Here is a 23,134-nt window from a genome sequence, read left to right on the forward strand (position 1 = left end):
AGGTTTAAGTTACTTCCGCAGTGGTTGCACTTTTCCGAACCGGATGCTCTGTCCATCAATATATATACGGTCTATGAAGTGAACACAGGTGAGTATATATACACGGGGGAGGGGAAGAAAACTAGACACAGGTGAACAACAGTAGTGCTAAATCAGAAACTTAACTAAATCAAAAACATGACACAAGGACAAAACCATGACAGACATAGCAAGTGACATTTAATCTGAGATGGAGCACTTGGATAGGGGGCTCTGAGAGAAGACATTATGACAATTACAATATGTGACAATCATGGCCACATTCGCTTCTTTCATGCCCTTTAAACACAGAGCTCTCCCCGGAATAACGCGGTGACAACTTGCAGAGCTTCAAATAGGAATACAGCAGCTCATATGTAAGGACAAGAGAAGATGATGACTCATATTAGTTGAGTTCCCTTGTATGGATGAGTCAGCAAGATACTAAACCGATACCACATGTGCTGAAATAAAAATGTTACTACAATAGGTGAAAACAAGACTATAAATCAATAGCACAGGTAGCAACAACATGAGGTTAATGTTTACCATCTCAGCATGCCTATGACTATTTTTGCACATTAAGAGTATACCGTTAGCATATTCATGTCCTATGTAAGCGTAAAATACTGAATAAACTGATACAGTTAGGGTATCCTGTTGTGAAATATTTGACGAGTGGAAAATGTTCCTGTTGGAGAAGCTAGATTAAACGTCAGGAAAATAACTGAACCAAAATTTCATGGCAGTCAAGCAAACACCTGTCTACATGTAGCTTACTCTGGACTAACGTGGTGGACTGAGTAGAACCATCCATACTAGCATGGTTACACAAGTAGTTGATGTTCATAATCTCAATTAGAGTTGCAATGATTAGTCATGATTTGATTAGCTGATAAATGTTTAAAAAAAAATTGCTGGCTTTGCTAGTCTTTTATTACAGATTACCCAACCTTTTTAAAGATTGTTGGTCTGATAATAGTCATTAGTTGCAGCCTTGTTGTAAATAATTTGATTCTATTTGGTTGTGCATCGAATCCACAGGGAAAAATGACAGGTGTCATGTTAGTAAGAGTATGCACAGTACAGACAGCAGTGTACAACTCTACTCACAAGCAAACTGGACTTTTGCCTCCCTGCTGACAACAGTCCCGAATGTGTTGGTGGTGATGCACTGGTACACTCCTCCATGATTGATTACATGGGGATTATTGATCAACAGGTTCCCCTCCACAAGGCTGTAATGTGGATCTGACTCTGTGTTTATTTCTCTCCCATCTATTTTCCACCTGTAGAGAAATTACAAAATAAAAATAATCACCATCATCAAACACAACACTTCTTGTGTTTGTCGAAGGACCACGTCAAGTTTTCAAGTCTGCTAATATTGTGATGCAAACTTTCTTTTCATCATTCCATTGAATAGATGCTAAAAATCCAGAAAATATCAAAAGCAAAAATTTAAATACCCTCCCTACTTGTTCTGCGTGACCACACTGAAATGCAATGTAGCCAATACAGTAACATAGCCTTGTATAGGGCTGCACGATATGAGGAAAATATCTAATTGAGATTATTTTTGAGTGATATGATTCACAAAATTGGAGGGAATGATCGTTTTTGTATCATTATTTTCATTTTCATTCTAAATTATTAACACTGAAAGAAATTAAAATGAATATAGAGTGATTTGTGCGAGGATCTGTACCAAACAAAGATTTTTTTCTTTAGTCTGCAGGATACGATTTATTTGCCAGGATATCTCTGCAGCACCACAAAACTTTATATTAGAATGGTTTGACACATATTTTGCAATTAATAAATATTGCTCCCCCCTGCAGTTTGGATATAACACTAGTCCATATTACGATTTTGATACAATTACTATTAATTGTGCAGCCCTAGCGTGGTATCATAACCCGCTCAACAGAGCACGTTGTACCACATATTTACTGATGCTACACATTGCAGTCTCACCTTATAGACATTCAAAGGGTAGTCAAAGCACATACCTATAATGCGGAGGTGGGTTTCCCTTGGCTTTGCAATTAATAAACACCTGTTTATCATCAGTGCCCAGGGGGAAAATACTGTCACTAGGCTCCTGGCTGAAGACAGGACCATGTTGCGTATTCTCTGTGTGGAAAAAAACACATTGGTGTTCAGCAAGTGGCACTAAATTAATGCACAAATAAATCACCCAGCACTTAGAAAACTGTATATAAAAATTCTACACACATACAGTATGATTAGCTGCCAACACGGCTCTCTGTTTGGCTTCATTTGCAATCAGGAGTCATACATTTAGAGAGGTAAGAGGTCTATAAACCAACCCAACTTAATTATTATTGCTACGCCTGTCCACCCTTCTCACACGACGCTTGATTAGATACAATGATACTGTAACTGTATCTTAACATTCACAATTCTTAGTAATTAAAAAAGTGTTCCGGGCTTCTCATGTACTAGCTTCAGACTGAGAAGACTAGCCCGGGAGCCAGGGAGCCAGTTTCAAATTTTGATGGCAAAAACAGCAATCCAGACATATTAATGTTTCACCGTTACAGCTCATCTCTGCATGCTGTAGTCTGTTTACACTTGTGTGCTGGCTCAGCACTATGTCACAAGTTTCGTTGCTCTGATTGGATCTAGGTCTTTACAATCACGACCGGAAGCATTTGCGGTGCATGTCCGTCAATAGAAAAACATGCTCTGGTTTACTGGCATTTCTTTAAACCAATCAAAATCGTCACGTTTGCGGCAATGTTAGGCTATGAGATGATATTTTATCACTCGTAGCTGGCTACGTAGCTACATCAAGAAATGTTTTTTTTTTTCATTGAAACCTGCAATTACTGTGGTAAGGAATGGCCTCTGCTATAGCCTTGTAGTTAACGCTGGGAGAGGTTCCTACTGTTTTAAAGAGATCACTGAGAGCTAGATCTGCTACTCTTTATTCCCACTCTGTATCTGGTCACTCTGAAGAATAAAAACACAGACATACTATACGTGTAAATTGGTCTAAGCTACAGTATATTACACGTCAAGACTAATTAGAAAGACTGACAAGTAACACAGCTGGCTAATTGAGTTATGCTTTATTTCATTATGATCTTAAACAAGTACGATAACTTGGTTAGGGTATTTACATGGGAGTTGGAATATCATAGTATTGCCTTGCTCTGGAAATAATCAAATAATTACAGAGCCTGCAAAGCTGCCGTCTATATGCATGGTGTTTGTACATGCGTATCTGCTCAGTCAAGCTTGTTTTCTTGGTTAGCTCCAGCCAAACTATCAATACACAAGAGTAATTAACCGATGTTGCACTAATTACTCCCGTGAAATCAAACATTTCTTCAATAGATGCACACTCACACACTTGTGTCCACCCTCCCTTTTTCATATGCTAAGCTGCACCCCGATGTTGCTCTTGAAAAATTGCCCTTTCTTTTTTGTCTCTAACCTTGACTAGGACAAAGAGCGCTCCCTCCCGTATCATCATCTTTGCCATCATCATCCTAATGAGAGTGGGAGTCTTTGCTTCAGGAAAGGGCCTTGTTTTCCCCTGCCTCTGAGGGAGGGACTGCATTTTTACCCAGGTTGCGGTGTCCTTAAACAAATTAATGAACCTTTAATAGACGGGCTATTTCACCTGGGAAATTATCACGGGGGGGGGGGGGCTGCCTTGTAAACCCACCAACTGGCCTAACCACTGGCACACAAACACACACACACACACACACACACACGCTAATTTGTTTTAATGGTGATGCATGCAATGTGAGCTCATATCGGGTATATAGTATAAATGTACAGTACAGCATGCGCTGCTATTTGCCTATTTATGTCTCTTGTGTTTGCAGGCTTCACAGATATACACTGTTGACTTGAGATGAGATGTTAAATCAATGGAAATGGAAGCATAAATAACAAAACAATAAACCCTCACACAATATGCTGAATAAATCCACTTGTTTTTTGGGGATGACTTGCAGATGGTTAGCTTAAGTTCAGTATACAGTATATCTGTCAATGGTGACTGACACCTTTACATCTCACTGAACTCTTCATGAGAGCTCTGAGAGCGATTGGAACTCAAACAGGTATTACGGAACAGAACGCTAATGTTACTCGGCTTTTCTTTCAGCAGAAAGGAGAGCCTCGGCACACAGTGGATCTTTGTTGCCTGAGAACGGAGTCCAGAATACATTAGTGTTAAGAAAAGAGTCAGGGTGGACTTTTATAGTGCTAACCACATTTTATGCAAGTGGCTGCAGTTGGACATAAAGCAAGAAAATTGCATAATAAAAAAGGGAAACATAAAAAAGACCTGAGAAAGTGAATTTGTGTACGGTATCTCTTGACATCTGAATCTAACAGTAAAACATGTTTATCAAAGGTGATTTGAAGAGAACATTTAAACTCTGGCTGCACTTAAATATTGAGATTAAACTGTAAATATATTAGCCAATCTTTAGAATGACACAAGGCAGTTTTCCCTTTACCCTGTGGCAACGTTATCCTGTAAAATAAAATTCAAAAACACCACTAAATTCACATGCCTGCCTCTGTGATTCCTATTTGCCCTGAAATGCTCTGCTACGCTCTTAAAACTAAAGTGAAATCTACAGATTTGGCCATGCTTTGCAACTTTCTTTTGAAAACTGGTAGAAGATTTTGCCCAGATACAAAAGCTGCTGAAATAATGGTACCTTCTAAATCTAATATCATTCCATTTCAAATGAAATGATCCAAACATGCATAAGACAGAGGCAATCCCTCCCTGTGAGAGACCCATGCATATCAGGTGTGTCATTTGAAAGACGGCTTGACTTGGCATCTCACCAGCTAGGCACTCGTTGAGTGACAGAAGGATCAACAGTTCCCATGGCAACAGCATTTTCATTTTCCAAGGTCAAAGATTCTCCTTCTTCCCATCCAGTCCAGAGAGTGGAGAATATTTCCTGGGCCGAAACTGCTCCGTTTGGCTCTGGAAGAAAAAGGAGGGCAGATGAGTGCTGTGTAGATGAGGAGATGCAGTCTACAACAAGCATCTGGAGAGGGAAAAAAAACACACACACGCTGGAACTTGTGGAAAATCCGAGAGCCATTAATAATTCATTTAACCAAATAAGTCGAACCAAGATCCAAGGGCCGAAGGGCCAGCTAGCAGCTGATACTGGGGAGCTGATATTTAGTGTATACTACATATCACTGCTACACTATCTCCCAGGAGCAAGTCAAGCATAGGGGAAAAAAAAAGAAATAAAAAATATGCTTGCAGCAACAGTAACAGATGAGCAGAGCAGCCTGCCAAAGGTAATGCTAGGCTTTCTAAAAACTGTTTGTTCAACATATTTACTCCAGCAAAATGTGTGATGTATTCATGTACGATAGATTGTATTTCACAGGAAAAGCAGACAAATTGAACTGAAGGAGAGAGAAAAACGATCGTTCTGTGGGCAAATCAGAGACAGAACATCTCTGATGGATCATGATGCCAAGAACTATTGCCATCGATTTAAAACTACAAAATAAAAGCGTTTATAATTTGGCCAACCTTGTCAAATGTTATTACAAGTAACATAGTTTAGTTAATGCCGTTTGTATTCTGACATATCATGGTGTTTGCATATTACTTCTGAGCCCATTGTTGAAAGCTTCTACAATCAATATTTGAACCCAATTATGAAGGACTTTCATCCATCAAATTCAATCAAATGTTGTTTCATGTCTGTAATTTGTGTAAGTAAGTGGCTATTTGCTAACAAGTTTGCCATATCTATATATGCAGTTTTGTGTTTGCATCTTGTTTTTCGCAAAAAGAAATCACCTAATGCATTAAGACATGTAACAACACGTCTTTGAGACACGACATGCCCTTTTGGACCTGCCGTTGCAATCAAAACTATATTTATCCCCGTCATTTCTGCAAAACCTTGCTGTCATACAATTTCTGCACATCTATTACTCTCATTTCCACCTACTTCACTATAGAGCTGGGCAATATATCAATATTGTATTGATATCTTAACATGAGACTAGATATCGTCTTAGATTTTGGTTATCGTTATATCCTAATATAAAAAGTGTTGTCTTTCCAGGTTTTAAAGACTGCATTACATTAAAGTGATATCATTTTATGAACTTACCAGACTGAATGAAAAATTTCACTGTGTAAACATTTTGTGAAAGCACCAGTCGTCAACATTACAATATCATTACGGTATTGATAGTAAGATATTTGTCCAAAAATATTGTGATATTTGATTTCCTCTCAGCCCTACTTCACTAGTTAGACCACACCCTGCACTAACTGTTTATTGACTCTTTACTACATTTCAGAATTTAGATAGTTCGGTCTATTCATGTATATTAGGCTAAGATGATCAACATCACTATCTAGTCCACACTTTGTACAAACTGTACATAAACTCTTTACTTTATCTTAGCATTAATCATTCTTTTAGACTGTTTTTCATTTATGCTGTGTTAGTACTTCACTACCTATACAAATACTTGCACTAACTCTGTATTAACTTTACAATATTCAGCATTTAGACAGACTGTTTGTTTGTGTTGACAATATTATTAGTGATCCACATCACTAACTAGATTACAAATTTCATTAACTGTATCTTGACTTCACTAATTCTCAGCATTCATATATAGACTATCTATTCCTATATTCTGCTATTTAACAGATTGTCATCACTAACTAGACCACAATATAATCTGTATTCTGACTCTTCTCTACATCTCACCAGTGTTATAGACTGTCTATTCATGTGTTTTGTGTTATCACCATACCACTTTCGGACATCCATCGACTGCCTTACACCTTACTTTGTGCCAGTTTTGAAACGCCTACTTAATCTGTTCTTATGTAGCCAATTGTATTCGGTTTTCTTGTACTATACTGAATGTGAAACAGTGTGTTGTCTTGTACGCTTATGCTTTTCTTGGCCAGGTCGCGGTTTCAAATGAGAACCTGTTCTCAACGGCTTAGCTGGTTAAATAAAGGTTAAATAAATAAATAAATAAACTCTCTTATGTTGTGACCGCAAGTGTACTCATCCCAAATCAGTCAGTACAGAATGTTATATGATTTTCTTCTGTTTGGTACACTCTGTGAACCAAATGATTAGACACTCATCTTAGCATGCAGAGAACATAAAATCCAAAGTGCGACTTCCACTGGAAACATTTTCCTAGAGGGGTGGTTGTCTCTTAGCTTGGCCCTTTTTTGTGTTAGTGCCTGTAGTTAATTGTTGCCGACAGATGGATGCAAAAGAACCAGAAGAATCACAAATCATGACTGGAAGAAGGGAGAAAAAAGCATTAGCCATATAGGGACTGAAGTCGATTTATTCTGCCCTCTATTATTTATGCCAAGGGGGCACAATACTGATCATCCAAGCTTCATCTTGTCAGTCATCTTTATTGATTTGGTTTCCAGATTTTTTAACCTTCTGCCTTTTTGTTTGTCATCCTGCCCACACACTTGTCACAGGTCTCAATCAAATATGTAGGGATTGATCAATAATGGGAGGTTTAGTTGATGTATTTTCTTATGAGACTTTCTGGGAATATATTTCAGAAGAAGAAACTTCATCCATTTAATAAGAAGAACACTCATGCATTCTTTTGACCCCCTTGACATGTTCCTTTAATAAACTGCTCCGCCTTGTGCTGTTCTCATCCTACGTTAGAGTCAAAGGTAAAACTATATGTTGATTAAGGTGCTGGATGACTGGGTGCTAAGTGAATGACCCAAAGCTGCATATTGCAATTACAGTTAGATGCATTTCTATTGGGCTCTGAGAAACTTTAAATCGATGCAAAATGCTTTCCAGCAATTTTGTCAAAACGCTGATCTTCAATCAATACTGTTATAGGCCAGCACCTGTAAGTAATTACAAGTCAATATGTTTTAAAATTCAGATGTGCTTGCCAAGCTCCAAGTTACTGGAGAAACTCAGAACGAGTCAAAATAGACTACAAATGCATGTTTATAATGGTCTCATGGTTTGGATCGACAGTTACAGTAAGCAACTTTATAAAAGGATACATAAGAAAGAGTATGACGTTCTTCATATTGATCAGATTGATTTGATATCTATGACTTAGCCATTTTTGAGCCTGAATTTAAGTTTAAATTGCTTAGAAACTTGTAATCAGAAGCACTTACTCCTCTCTAGCACAAGGTGAATCAAAATGCTCTATTAGAAGTACAGCTTCTAGGTAATATCTACATTAATACCCCCATAATTCTTTCATGCATGTGAATCAAAGATATATTTAGTCAATACCAGGATGCTCACTGAGGAATTAAAGCCATTGGTATTTAGTGGATTGTGAGACTATGGGAACCATTACCGTCCATTGCAGAGGTTGTCTAACAAGCCCCTGCAGCCATGAGTCATTAGCGTATGCTCTGCCCAGTGATCGATGTTAATTTATGTCCGCTGTAGTCAGCTGTCCACTTTCACTTTCAAGCTGATCAACTTTATTTTGTCTCCTCCTCCACACACATGTCCCTTGTTCATTTAGCATTCAAAGACAGACTCAAGCAACCTGATTGCATTTAGCAATAGACAATATTATGCATAGTGTGGAAATCCAAAGGCCACAATCCCGTAAGGTGTATAAGTGAGGGAGCTGGCACTGTTCCTCTGTCAGATAGCACAACTCTGTTTTAATGATGCATAGGGCCCTTGCCATCCTAGGGGAGGATGTATTTCTTGGTCCCTGCCCAGAAATTTAAAGTAGTTGCTTGTGATTCCCATGATTAATTTATATACCCTAGAAAAAATACAATGGTAATAATTCTTTTGCCCAGTGGATGGTGGTCGCAGGTGTTGGAAATACCAAATGGGATGAGGCCAAGCTAATGGTGCCTGGAAGGGAAACTATCCGTCAGGGATAATCCCTAACACTGTAACACCTCGGCATAGATAATGTGCTTCCCCCGCCTCTCTTACTAGCCTGTGATATTGAGATGGCTGTGGAGAAATGATTAAAGGAGGAATGGATGTTGACACGGACAAATGTATGTATCCAGAGTGAAGTATTGCCGGTTTTAATGTTTAGTGATGATTAGCTTCCCGCTCTGGAAGAGCCAAACTAGGCTAAGACAAAAAAGGGAGGTGGAAGGTGTCCTGTGAACTCTGGTGAGCCATGTTCCACTTCATTACACTCTGAGTAATTGGTTGAACATGTGACTACAGAAATTAACTTCAACAGCCTTGTGAGAGGTAATTAAAGCGTGTTGGGCATACCATGGTAAATGTGAAATTCAGCATCACACACGGCATCCATAAAGACATCAACCTGACACCACATTATCATGGCTCAGAGCCCCAATATCCTGAAAACATATAGCCTCACTCACTGTAGTAATTTTTTAATAATGCTCATATAAGAACATGTGTTATCTGTATGGGCTTCAGTTTCATCAGACAAGGTGCCAGGCTGTAAATATTAGGAAAAGCCTCCTGATCTCAGATTACATTTCATCTTAAATCCAGTCAGCCACAAGGAAGCATGAGACGTGCTGCAGCTGGCTGGGGTAGCAAACTGTCACTCACTGTGCAAGTGCATACTACTTATTGACTAAGAGAAGGCGGAGAATATTGAAAGCTAACATCCTGTCAATTCAATACAGACTCAGCAAACAGAACCAAACATGTAGTTCAGGAGTGAAAAGCGCAGTGTTGTTAGATGAATACTTATGAATGCTAAAAGATTCAAAGAACATAACTAAGTTGTAATCTTTGCATAGTTTTATGTGTAACTGTATATTGACCATTTCTTATTTTTTTCAGTTTTCAGAAGGAGATGGATAGACCTTGTCAGTGCTTTCTGTATGCATCTCTAGAGGTAGGGCCATGTGGAAGTGTGTGCAAAAGGATCCTATATGGGACCAGGATCAATTGATCATATTTGGACTAATAAAGTGACTGTTCACCACAGACCAGTATGGAGACCCAAAGTGTTCAATATTGAATATTAATTCACGTGAATTGACAGAGAACATATAAACTAAACAATAATTTGTGAGGTAGTTACCTTTTCTCGGCTAAACTTAACTGTAATGACGTATTTTTGGAAGATCTACTACAAATTGTTGTGCATACTTTTTTTAGCTAAAAGCTAACTTTTAGCTAAAAGTCAAAAAAGTCAGAACAGAAAAGCTGGCACAACTACATGTGAGTTTTTAAAATTTGGCCTTTATTTTACAAATTAACGGGTTAGTTACCGGTGATTTTTTTTGTGCTCTCAAAAGCATAATAAACCAAAAATTGGCATCTCTTAGCTGAACTCATTATTATGAAATGTAATTTCATCAGCAACCCCCCACCCACCCACCCACACCCACACACTTCCAGAAGCATACCAGTACTGTATGCTACCACAGCTCCTGTACCTGGAAAAACAGCTATGTTCACAGTCATTTAAAGTATGTGATAAATCACAAAGCCCAACAGACAAGCATGTTTTCCACTGATTGAGTACTCACAGAGTAAGTGGAGTCTGCTTGCTCTTTCCAAGACACAATCAGCCCCCTTGGCCTGCTAAAAGAGAGAGAGAGAGGATTTATTGAGAGTCCTTGTAATATTTATATACATGAGGATTAAAACGCCCAGAATATTTTTGGAGCAGGATAGAATCTGCAAGATGCAGCAGGATTTAGGCTACAAGATTGGGCCAGTGGTTTTCCATAACGCTGCTGTCAAACAAACCGAACCGAACTTAACCAGCAGTTGGAGGAGGTAATGAAGTAAACCCTTCAAGTAAACTATTTTAAAAGACACAACACTAACACCACCAATTTAACCTTAACGGAATGGTGTTCAATTACATCTTACTTCATATTTTATACCATCCCAATTTGTATATTTACCAATCCTGGCTAGACGCAACTCACAAAGGTTATCTCAACAAAGCTAAAATAGCTGACAACTGGAAATGTAACATGATTCAGAAATGTAAGCAGTCAACACAGGCAAGCAATGGCTTTTTTTCTGGTTTATTCACCATTTTATTAATCTTTAACTCAGGAGTGAGCAGTTTACAGAGACATCTGCAGGCCAGAATGGCAACTTTAAACTCCAAAAACCCTTTAGAGTCAATAAGCAGGGGCATACGGCTTTGTAATGATCCCTAGATCCTCATTCAGCACACAACCTTATCCCAAGGCTTTTATTGTGTCAACAGCCGTGACCCATTTCAGGGGTTGCCTACTTTGAAGAACAAGGACTACAAAGGTGTAGCCAAGTATGACTGAAGGCTACGGTGATAAGCAGCAGTACCTCCTCCCACAAATGAGACAATCCATACAGAGGACTAACCCAAACATTACATGTACTTTAGGAACAAACATCAGTCCTACTTTTCTGATTATGAAAGTGCGCTTCCACAAGAGATTATATTTATTAGAAATAATAACTCAGACATCACAAACACGTACTTCTAGACCCACACGAAAACTAATCATAATGACCTGAATGTCTGCACTGGCACCATGGAGGCCATTTACTCAGTGTAATTCGGTTTCCAGCAAGACAGACTCCAGTAGAGCTATCACAAAAAGACTGATTGATTCTGCAGGTGGATAGAGCCCTGCTCACGCTGTACACTCTATATTCACAAGATTGCACTGTAAACATCAGAGGGAGGTGCCTTTTTTATTGTGAAAAGCAAATGGAAAACATTTTTACAACCAGGAGTTGTTTTTGTGGAAAAAATAGGTAACAGGTGTTAGGTATTATGCAAGAGCTGCGCTTGAAGAAAACATAGAACCTTGCTCTAATCAGCTTCCTTTGGGAACTTGTTTGGGAGACTTTACATTTTTAAATCTGTGATTCTTGCATTAACAAATTGAATTACTGGTATTGGTTGGGTCTTTGTATATTAGAGTGTGGTCTAAACCTACTCTCTGTGTAAAGTGTCTTGAGATTCAATGATGTTATGATTTTATATTATAAATAAAATTGAATTGAATTGAATTATATTAAGCAACCAGACATCCTGTTTGTCATATTTGGGAACACTGTTGACTTGGTTTTTGATGATTTTGCATTAGTACGGGCTTTTGAGTTCTTGAAAGATGGCTACAAACGGTTCTATAATTATTGTTTTTCCGTAGCATGAGATCGTTAAAGCTCCAGCAGTCAATATTGTTTTAGATTAACAATGAATCAAATGACTAGCTTCACATTAACAAGCCCACTAATAATTACAAGCCCAACTTTTTTTTAAACCTTTCATAATTCATTGCTTTTCATGTTTCAATCTCACCACTCCCATGAATATGGAGGTATTTAAGTGACAGTAACCTGTGGCATTGAAACAACAAATAATGGCTCCAAAACTAAAACACAAACACCAAATAGTAGTAATCTCACAATTCTATGATATTATTTCACTTTTACATTTGTTTGCATTATGATAGGTTTTGCAATGTCAATTTACATTTTTTCTTGATGCCTATGTATTTTCAGTAACAGTTTTTTTTTTTTTTTACGCTGTCAAGATTTTTTACAATCAGTTTCAACTTCCTGTCACTGTTATGACGGGATACAGAGGGTGTGGTTTATGGGTAATGAACACCTCCCCGGGAATCCTCACAGATTTGTTAAAACTGCAGTATTAACCACTAGTATTATTAATAACAGTAAGTCCTCTTTCAAATATAACTGTTCAGTGCTGAATTCCTATGAAGGGAAATATGGTGCAAAAGGCGAGAGCTTGTAGAATAAAGAGTCCTAGTAAAAGAGTACACGTGTACTCTTTTTTATTTTCTCGGGTTCATTTTCTATCACAACCACAACTCAGTGATTACAATAGACAGTTAAAGAAATGGCCCAACAGATCCTGCTGCTCTGGATAGAGACCAGTGAAGTCTATTAGAAGCACTTTTCCGGTAAGTGTTGAGCGTTACTGCGCAGCTTCCAACTGAGCTTGATGACGTAGATGTGACTTGTTAGAAGCTACATACTTTAGCTTTAAAGTTGGAGCTATGACATACTGTTAATGTTGCTTGGTATCTACAATGCCTGAATGTTACCTGTTTCTAACAGAAAGTGGATAACATTTGTACCTGCGTAAATATTTGCCTACTGCATGCTACAGTACCTTCCAATTCTATATTGATACAATGACGTAAGACCAACAATAACGAGCTTCAATATCTTGGATGGAATCTCATTCACATTGACAGACTTGCACCAGCCTGTGTCGATGAGACACCTTGACCGACACATTCATTTCTCTTATAGTCAGGAGAGGCTAGTTGTGTGAAAAAGGTATAGGCCTTTCATCACTTTTCTTTTCTGCAGTAACAATTTTCTCTTCCTCCTCTCTGCCTTTCTCCAAGTAAAAACCGTGGAAAACCCAGTCAGCAGACACTACAGTATCTTCAACATCTTTAAAATATTCAGCCTCATATCTAATGGTCAGTCCAAACTTTGTTGACACGTTTTCAGACTTAACCCAGTGCCTCCACAGTACTGGCGTATAGAACAGAAAACTATATAAACTTCCCTTTACAGAAACCGAGACAGTGAGTATGTTTGCACACAGTAGTATTCTTCTTATCCTGCGTTTGACCATATTTGGTTAATGATGTTTCCAATGCCTAGTCATGGTTATTGTGCTAAAATGATTCAGGTTTCTTAGGTCCCATTTACACTTCTCGTATCAGGTGTCCTATTCCAGAATAAAAGCCATATGAGTTTTAATGCAAAAAAATACCAGAAGAAGTAGAAGAACCCCTGGGTCTAAGCAGTTTCTCAGCTATAGCTTAGCTAAGCCGCTAACAAGCATCACCTTACTAAAACAGTGAATAATGTGCATTCTTGGACCTCAAGTACAACCATGTGCATTTCTAAGACTTAAGGAGGTTGACTTAGCCATTTTAATAAAATGAATGCAATGCAAAATGGCGATTGGCTAGCCCAGCTTATTAATAGCCAGTGTATTTTCATACATTTGTAGATGTTAGTTAGATGGCCCAAACATTTGAATGAGACAAAGTTTAGGGAAGCGGCTGTGCGCTGCTTTCCATCGGAGGTGGAAAACAACAAAAATACACAGAGCACGGACACAGCACGACATGTCTGCCACAGCGTGCCCACAGCAGAGCGCGCCCATTATAATTACCTGAAGGTGCACAGACCATAGAAGCCGCGCTGCTCATCTCTATTTTTACAGAGAGTGGACACAAAGCGATGCACGGGTCTGCATCAGAGCTCGGTGTGTTTTTGGTGTGTGAACTGTAAACGCCACATCATGTAATCTTTAAACAAAATCCTTATCATTGCACACCTAAACTTTGTGTTGCCTTCAATTAAAATTACATTTGATGTTACAGTCAAAACATTCAGGGATAAGGCCCCCGGAAAAATAACCAGGCGACACCGATGAGGGAGACAAACGTTTTGCTCATCTTTGCAGGTTTACTCTCACTCAGGTTAACGGCCACGAGTCGTATTTCAAGACATGAAAAACTAAGTGGAGTATTATTAAATCTGTATCTGTGCAGGCATTTCTTGACTTTTGTCTGTTTTTTTTCTGGACTAAGGATGAACCCCTTTGGGATCTGGATGGCTAAACTCAGTGCTGCATTTACCATTCTGTTCGATTTGCCCTCTCCTTAAGAGAGAATTACAATCTATGTACAGCATGTTATCGGTTACAGTATGGAAATTAAAAGGCTTTATTTAGGAGTTAGGTCATCATAAAACATCATCTTTTTATCTGTTAAGGAGTTGAGTCCTCTTGCATCAAGTCAACAGTTATTTGAAACATGGATATGATGCTTACACCATCCTAGTTTCTTTCACAATAATCCAGCTAGTATACAGGTCTCAAAACCAGGATGTGGCCTTATTAAAGTTACTTTTTTAACAAGTCTTCTATACATTTTTACATATACAATCACACAAATATACATCACAACAGAAACAAATATCTTCTACCCCCCTTGTCCCAGATGACCTGAGAGGTCTGGAACATAGTGCAGTAGCAGATCTGAAATGTATTTTAGCCTTAAACCGTTTAGTGATTTATAAACCAGCAAAAGGTATTTTGAAATAAATTCTTAGAGGCACAGCATGCCAGTGTAAAAACTTCAGGGCTGGAGTGATTAGTTCAACTTTCTTGGTCTCAGTGAGGACCCGAGCAGCAGCGTTCTGATTTAGCTGCAGCTGTGTGATTGATTTTTTTAGGGAAACCTGTAAAGACACCGTTACAGTAGTCAAGTCTACTGAAAATAAAAGCATAGACAAGTTTTCCAAAGCCTGCTGAAACATACTGTAAGTCCTTTAACCCTTGATGAATTCTTAAAGCGCCCATGTTATGCTCACTTTCAGGTTCAAAATTGTATTTCTAGGTTGTACCAGAATAGGTTTACATGGTTTCATTTTCAAAAAACACCATATTTTTGTTCCTGTTTTCACCCTGTGTGTTAGGTCTCTCTATACTATCTTTGTTGGGAGTTGCACACGCGCAGTAGCTAGGTATAATGGGGGTGGCAATAGTTCAGTCTTTAAGGAGTTGGGTTGGGAACCGGAGGGTTGCTGGTTCAAGTCTACATACAGACCAAAGTATGGTGGTGGACTGGTAGGTGGAGAGGTCAGTTTACCTCCAGGGCACTGCCAAGATACTCTTATTATTATTAAGATCACACCAGCTAGATAACTCTTTCTCCAAGTTGGTCAGTACAAAGCAGGATTAGCTGGGAGACTACTTCTAAATGAGGGGCAATTGTGGAATACCTGCAGAACAGGGACATGGAAGTTCTTTTGGAGATTATAGTGAACTAGTGCGTGTTGTAGCAGTGTTTTGCCATTGAGAACAAGCTAGCATACTAGCGCTAGCATGCGCTACAGTTAGCCACCGCATCTTGGATTTTAAACAACCCGGAGACAGACAGGCAGAGGACATTCAGAAACTGTATCTCACTCAAAACACCATGGATGTTTGTTTTTTTCAAGTTTGTGTGCGAGTGGAAACACCAGAGACAGAAATTAACACCCAAAATCCAAGTGATTTTTTTCCTAATATGGGCACTTTAAGGTGACAATAGGCTGATTTTGAAATTGTCTTAATGTGGCTGTTGAAGTTCAGGTCTGAGTCCATGACTACACCAAGATTTCTGGCTTTGTCTGTTGTTTTTAACATTGTTGTTTGAGCTCTGACTTTTAATCGTTCCTCGTTTGGGCCAAAAACAATCACCTCAGTTTTTTCTTCATTTCATTTAAGAAAGTTCTGGCTAATCCAGTTGTTATTTTTTTCCAATGCACTTAGTCAGTTTTTGTATTGGACTATAGTCCCCCGGCAGTAAGGTTATGTAAATTTGTGTGTTGTCCGCATAATTATGGTAAGAATTTGGCAGAACCAAACCATGGAAAGCAACCATGAACCAAATACTCCCAAAACCTGATCATACAATTACCCAGTTTGTCAGTGTGCATGTAATTATTGGAAGCACATTCACAAAGAATGAGGGCTACACTGAAAGGAACACATTTTTAGAAAAGGTACAGCCAAATTCTCACCTTAAGCTTGCAGCAAGTATTTTCATATTTCATATTTTTCAGTCAGACGATGAACATAAAGCAATGTAAAAACAAAAATAACTTCTTATGTTTAAGATTTTGACCCTGTGTTTTTCTTTTGCTACAGTGATAAGGAATCTCACTTGGGGGTCTCAATACTATCATACAGAGCAAAAATAATTGTACTTTTGGCTTCTGCCTTGGTTGTTTTGTTTGGGACAGCATGAATTGGTTGGCTCTTGTTGCTCTTATTATCAGTTTCTCCCCGTATCAATTGATGTGCCACACAGATGAAGCACATTTTAATTATGTAATTATGATAGTTGATGTAGTGGGGTGGAGCTTCGGAGGGAAATTAGTTAAATAATCAATGACATTTTCATGTCAATAAATTAGGGCTGACAAATTTGATTTTAAAGCTTTTGAAGGGTGTTAATTTAAAAAGAATCAATAACATTAATTACCCCTTTATCTGGTTGGGCACCCATCTTGGCTTTGGGGGGGGTTTGTGGCTGTCAGCGACTACAGAAGGATGAGATGACTAAACCCACACAACTTTCTGGATGACAAAAAAACTAAAAACATTAAGATGAGCATAGTCAGTAAAAGTAAACTTCTGAATTAGAATTGAGTTTGTCGCACACAGAACAATGCCTTCAGCTTCAGCTTAGCACCTTCAGTTTGCAAGACTACAAGACTACAATACGTAAGAAACAACTAAACACACTAACTGTACATACTATATATATATATATATATATATATATATATATATATATATATATATATATATATATATATATATATATATATATATATATATATATATATATATCGCAGACTGTGTTTTTCTGTCTCATGTTAACCTAGATTTTGGTAGTCCCGCCATTCTGCATAAATTTACACATCAACAGCTTTTCATAGGAACAGTTCTACATGCAATTAAATAATCAAAAACATCTTCCAATCAGTGTCATTTACCAAAATAATCAACTCACACAACCTTATGGAGATTTAACCTACAGTTTAGACAGAAAAAAGACTTGTGAACATGGTGTCTGGTTGGACTGATTTAAAGACTCTTTGAGGAGATAATGCATTTTATAGCCCATTTCCTTTTCCAGCTCCGGTGCTGCAGGAAATTCCTCCGGATGTATGTATTTTACATTTCCTTCCACTTTCTTTGTGTTTAAAATTAGGTGGATTTATGTGGACTACTGTTAACTGCTCTTCAGATGTCTGCAAGGTAAATTGAGATAACAAGCTAGACTATCTGTCCAATCAAAGAACTCTCTCAAACAACTATTTTCAGTGGCTCTGTGAGGACTTTAGCACCGGCCATGATGCCATTAAACTAGAGCATATTTACCTCAAATGGGATTGAAGCCAGACCCTCCTTCAGCGCACTTTGGAGGAGGGTCTGGCAAAGCGAGACTATGCATTTTATTAATTTGGCAGCAGCTGCAGGGGCTTGTTTTGAATAAGCAGACCTAGTAGTTAACATGTAGAACGGGGCATCCACATAGGAAATATATCATCAACAGCAAACCCACGGAACGAGGACCAACACAAATAAATTCATAAATAAGTCAGTGATAAATCAAGGACAATTCCCATTACTTTTTCAATGTCTTCAGTAGAGTTGGACGGTATCCAAATTTAGATACACCGTTAAACCTCCGCCCTACCAAACTGTTGGCTTGTGCAGCCATTCAGAAACTGAACACCAAACACTAACACTGAAACACCACCTCACTGCCAAGCTGCAAAAGTCATGTTCTTCTTCGAGACCAGCTCACTCGGTGTGCGACCACTGCATTTTTTGGCATTAACAAAATTATGTTTCATATTTGATCCTTGTCTCCCGTTTAAGTGCTTTGCATTTTTTCTATAATGGTTTTGAAACTGATCCGCTGCTATTTTTAAGACCCCGCCGTATACCGTATTACCAACCCTAGTCTTCAGTGAGAATTGTATGACTGTAGTTGTGTGTCACAAGGCAGGGGGTTACATCCTGCAATTTGATTGGGATGTAGAACAACTTCAGAATAATGATGTGTCATTACTGTGTCATCATTCATCTGTGTCCTTCCTTGTGTCAAGCAGGTAATTATTCTTGTATGCTTTGCATTGCCTTCAAACATAAAATGTGTGTGTGTGTGTGTGTGTGTGTGTGTGTGTGTGTGTGTGTCTGTGGGTGTGTGTTCTTAAGCTCTTACTCATATTTTGGTTTTGGAGAATAAGAAAAGATGAAACTCTCAATAACGACATTTTTTTTTATTGCCCTTTTGTACTTTTTGGAAAATCATCCTCAAATAGTACGACATATTTTTCTCTATCTCTGCATGCAATGAACATTTATTTCAACCCTCTCGCCATGCTCAGGTATCACATGGCCTGTTAGAAACCCCACTAAGTGCCCACAGCAAGAGAGTCACATTACGGCAGCTGTACAGATCATGAATGATAGGGAAACTCTTTTCACATTCATTAAAGTGCCACAAATAAATAATTTATGGTTAAAAATTCCAGGCCTCCAAACATTCAACTGTGTTGCATGAGGCCTTTCCTCTCCTTTCATTTTTTTCCCAGTACAAGTGATGCATTTGCTGGTCAGTAATCTGTTTTCCATTCAATGGAAAGAACAGTCAAAGCCCCACATGTGTCTGATAATGATTACAATGGAGAGAAAAAACTCATCAACAAAAGTCACTTCATTAATTTTCGGTTCAATAAGTCCATATTTGAAGCTATGTTTTATTAATATGATACAGTAGCAACGTTATTTGTCTAAGTTGCCAATCATACACACTATATGTTGTATAATAATAATTATGCTTCGTTGACAATATTCTACTCATCTTGTCTGCAGCTGGTGTCAGTGGGTCACGGTTGTAGCGTCGTGCTCTCACTATCTAACCACATTCTGCGACACGCACGCACGCACGTTGTTGTTTGTTTGTTGTCTTCCTCCATCCCAAATCCCATTCCCCGTTCTCTTGCAGGGTCTTGTTGCTTTGTGCGAATGTTGTTTTCCGCTGTTGTTTTCTGTGGTCCCCACCCCCATCCCCTTTCTCTTGCAGGTATGGTCCCTTCTCTATGGTGTCTGTGTGGTGTTTGTGCCCAACGTCCTCATTTCTGTTCCCATTTCTGTCCCCTTGTCCCGCCCTGGGACAAACCTTGAAAATATAATAAAACAGACAAAAAGAGTGTATTAAAACTGTTGTTTAAAGTCAAATCTGCTAGGCACAACAAGGTATTCAGCTCCTCATACTGTAAACCAGGCTAAGAGGCAGGACAGGTTAATAAATAAATAAATAAATATCCAACTCAAAGGAAAGATTGCTTAAAGGAATAAACCACCCACAAGAAACCACGTCGCTTACTTTCTCTACGGAGCCACTTGTAAGAGCCAGTAACATTGCTATTCTCATAATTCGCCCTCTGGCCTGCAGTTATGTGACATGTGAACCCTGCTTGCATAAACTGAATAAACACCGACAGTTTTTTTTTTTTTTAAACCGGCGCGGGGCCCTGTGCACCGCAACGTGCCCACAGCATTCACACAGGCTATGATTATGCTTTACTTTCACAAATCTGTGATCAGAAATCAGGCATACTGTATATTTTTTGACAAAAGGCCAACACTGCTTCTCTAACTGACAGTCATAAAAAGAAGAATCCAAGAATGTCTGTGTAACCTAATTACTTTGAGGATTACTTTAAAAGGCTGACACATAGCTCGGCTACAGTTAGAAAGACAATGAAATTACAACGACGCCAAAAACAATCAACCCATCTTTGTTTCTCAGTTGAGCACATTAAAATCCACGTGAAGAGAGTGTTTTGGTGAGCATCTGGGCATTTTTTACCCGTGGAAAAAAAGAAGAAAACAAAAGCTGAGAAAAAAAAAAAAAAAACGTCCACTGAAAATTATAGTTTTCAGCGCTATGCAATGACAGCTCTCTGTGTGATATATAAAAAAAAAAACACCAAAACAAATTTTGCTGAAGAAAAACAGGCTCAATCATAAATTGCTGATGCTGTACACCCGCTTCATCAAACCATACAGTATCATCACAGCTACTCAGGCTTCTGTCGGCAGCGCCTGGCCGTCTTGCTGCCAGGGCAATTGCAGCTGTCATTCAACTGAATAATGTGGGAGACAGCTGTGGTATTTCAGACAACAGAGAGGGATTTTATCATCTTTCCTCCAGTAGGTCACGTAGCAAATGACTAATTTTAGTAAAGGTGGGGTGTAAACAGCGGCTGCTTTTCTTGACAAGGCTTTGACTGAGCATCACTGTAGGACAATTCTGATGTGTCGCTGTCTGATTATCCACCCTGACATCCTGGGAGTGAGTCTACAAAGAGTTATATCAGGCTGGGAGGCTCACAGTGAGAGACTTCAATAGGAAGTGTGGAAAAACTTAAGACGAAACCCCACAATACAGTTACATAAAAAATGCATGCCATTTTGTTGCTTCCACGGTTGAATCTCTTCAGAGGCTCCGTTGGCGGCTTCTTGGAAGAAGTCTGATGAAGAGAGAAGTCTGCTCTCAGTTCTCAGGAGATTTTAAAAATGTCAATCTCAGTGAGAGCCTGCAGGAATGCTCTGTACACACCAGCTTTGGTTTAACACATGGATTAAATCCGATATTGTCTTTAACAATGGCTCTTTCATGTGCATTCCGCGTTTGTGCAGCAGTGCATGGATCAAATGACGGCCCGTCTATTAACTTGTTAAGAGAAAGAGACTTCGTACAAAGGAAAGATTACAGCCTGCAACTTGTGCCAAATGCTCAAGTGTCAAATTAATTTGTAAGAATAAGGAGGCCTTCAAAGCTTCTTAAAACAACAAAGACCAATACATGTGGGGGTCTAAGTGGTCGATATACTACAGGTTCCATTTCCGGGATTGCTCCGGTGCTGTAGGACATTCCGTCGAATGCATGTATTTTCCGTTTCTTTCCACTTTCTTTGTGCTGGAATTTTAAATCTGGTGGATGTATCGGGTCTAGTGTTGACTGCTCCTCGGATCTCTGCAAGGTAAATTGAGACAGATAGCTGGACTATCTGTCCAATCTGAGTGTTCTTTTGCACAACTATTTTCCAGTGACTCTGTGCGGAGTTTAGCACCGCCCATGATGATACTGATTGGTTTAAAGAAATGCCAATAAACCAGAGCATGTTTTCCTACCATCCCCAAATGATATGTGGAGTAGTCAGACTCTCCTTCAGCGTGCCTCAAAGAAGGGCCCGAAAAAGTGAGACTAAGGTCTAAGACGGTCACATCTCTCACACACACACACACACACACACACACAGTGTGCAGGCAATGGCTTGAGGACAATCATTACAAAAGCATTTTAAAATGAATATGATACAGACAAAATAAATAATTCATAGATAGCGTCTCTTTTACTGGATGAGCTGCAACATGATGAGTTGTTTGCCTTGTTTTTCTTTACAAAACAAAAAAAAATGACGAATGGGTGTTAATTGCGAAGGCCAAATGAGCAATAGTTGTCTTGATTTGATATGATATTAAATGAGGGGGTGAAAAAACACCATAAGGAAGACAGAAATATGCTATTGAGTCAGTGAGTGATTTTCATGAAGCATAGTTTGTACAACTGAGACAAACAAGGTGATCTATTAATTAGAAAGCTTTTGTCACCTTTAGACAGAGCCTGATTAGGTGGTTAAAGTCTCTATGCTAAGATACATGACAGTGTTATCGGTCATCTCCTCTAACGTCTGCTTTGACCAATTATATTACATACATTTCTTAATTTATGGAAAAATCTATGTTGGAATATATATCAAAAGTAGAAACTTTATTTGACAAAAGGGAAATCAAATTGATAAACCTGCATAAAGTTGGGTGAAAAGACAACAAAGAAAATAAAACAATTGCAGCCCCTATGGCCCCTTAAACACTTAATCCTACACTTCCCATAATGCAACTGGATAGCTTCTTAGGTACAGGTCCATAACCCTGACAATAGCATAAAGGTTATTTTCTGTTACCCTAGAAAGCTGCTCCGGAGCCACAGAAGACGTCATACAACTCTTGTTACAGGCCGGGTTGATGAAATTGGATTAAAACAATCAAAAGTTCACCTTTAAAATCCATCCTGTCCACTTCAATGTGTGGCTTAGTTAACTTACTTTCCCAAATCCATGATGAGATAGATAAATAGATTGGATTAAACTCTGATACTGATCTTTGTAGAAAATTAGGTAATGGTATACTGTTCTCTGTTTTATTACTGTGGGTCTGGACCGTGGAGTAGACCTCACCTCACTGGGGAGCAATCAGCTCGGCTGCTTATCATTTCTAATACACGCCAAACCTCAGATTCGTTTAAATTAATAACAGAAGGTTTGTTTTTGCAGTGATAGCCGCTTTCTGAAGCGCATCAGAAATATTCATTGCTGGGGCTTTTCACACATCAGTCGTGAAGACAGAAATACAGCAATGATGTTATAATATACATATACACATACTGTACATACATACTGTACACGCACACATATATATA

The 23,134-nt window shown here is 38.7% G+C and overlaps 1 protein-coding gene across 2 annotated transcripts in view; it reads right to left on the minus strand.

Moving 5' to 3' along the window:
• Positions 1–23,134, minus strand: part of LOC117942799 (contactin-4) — a 94,577-nt gene that overhangs the window by 37,319 nt on the left and 34,124 nt on the right. For both annotated transcript variants that reach the window (XM_034868475.1, XM_034868474.1), the window contains exons 2-4: positions 4,867–5,011; positions 2,031–2,154; positions 1,132–1,307 (exon numbers count right to left, since the gene is read on the minus strand). In XM_034868475.1, coding sequence (XP_034724366.1) covers positions 1,132–1,307; positions 2,031–2,154; positions 4,867–4,927 — 361 coding nt within the window. In that variant the 5' untranslated portion in view covers positions 4,928–5,011. The remainder of the gene's footprint in view (positions 1–1,131; positions 1,308–2,030; positions 2,155–4,866; positions 5,012–23,134) is intronic.

The sequence above is a fragment of the Etheostoma cragini genome, chromosome 4, assembly GCF_013103735.1.
Source record: "Etheostoma cragini isolate CJK2018 chromosome 4, CSU_Ecrag_1.0, whole genome shotgun sequence".
Taxonomy (NCBI): domain Eukaryota; kingdom Metazoa; phylum Chordata; class Actinopteri; order Perciformes; family Percidae; genus Etheostoma; species Etheostoma cragini.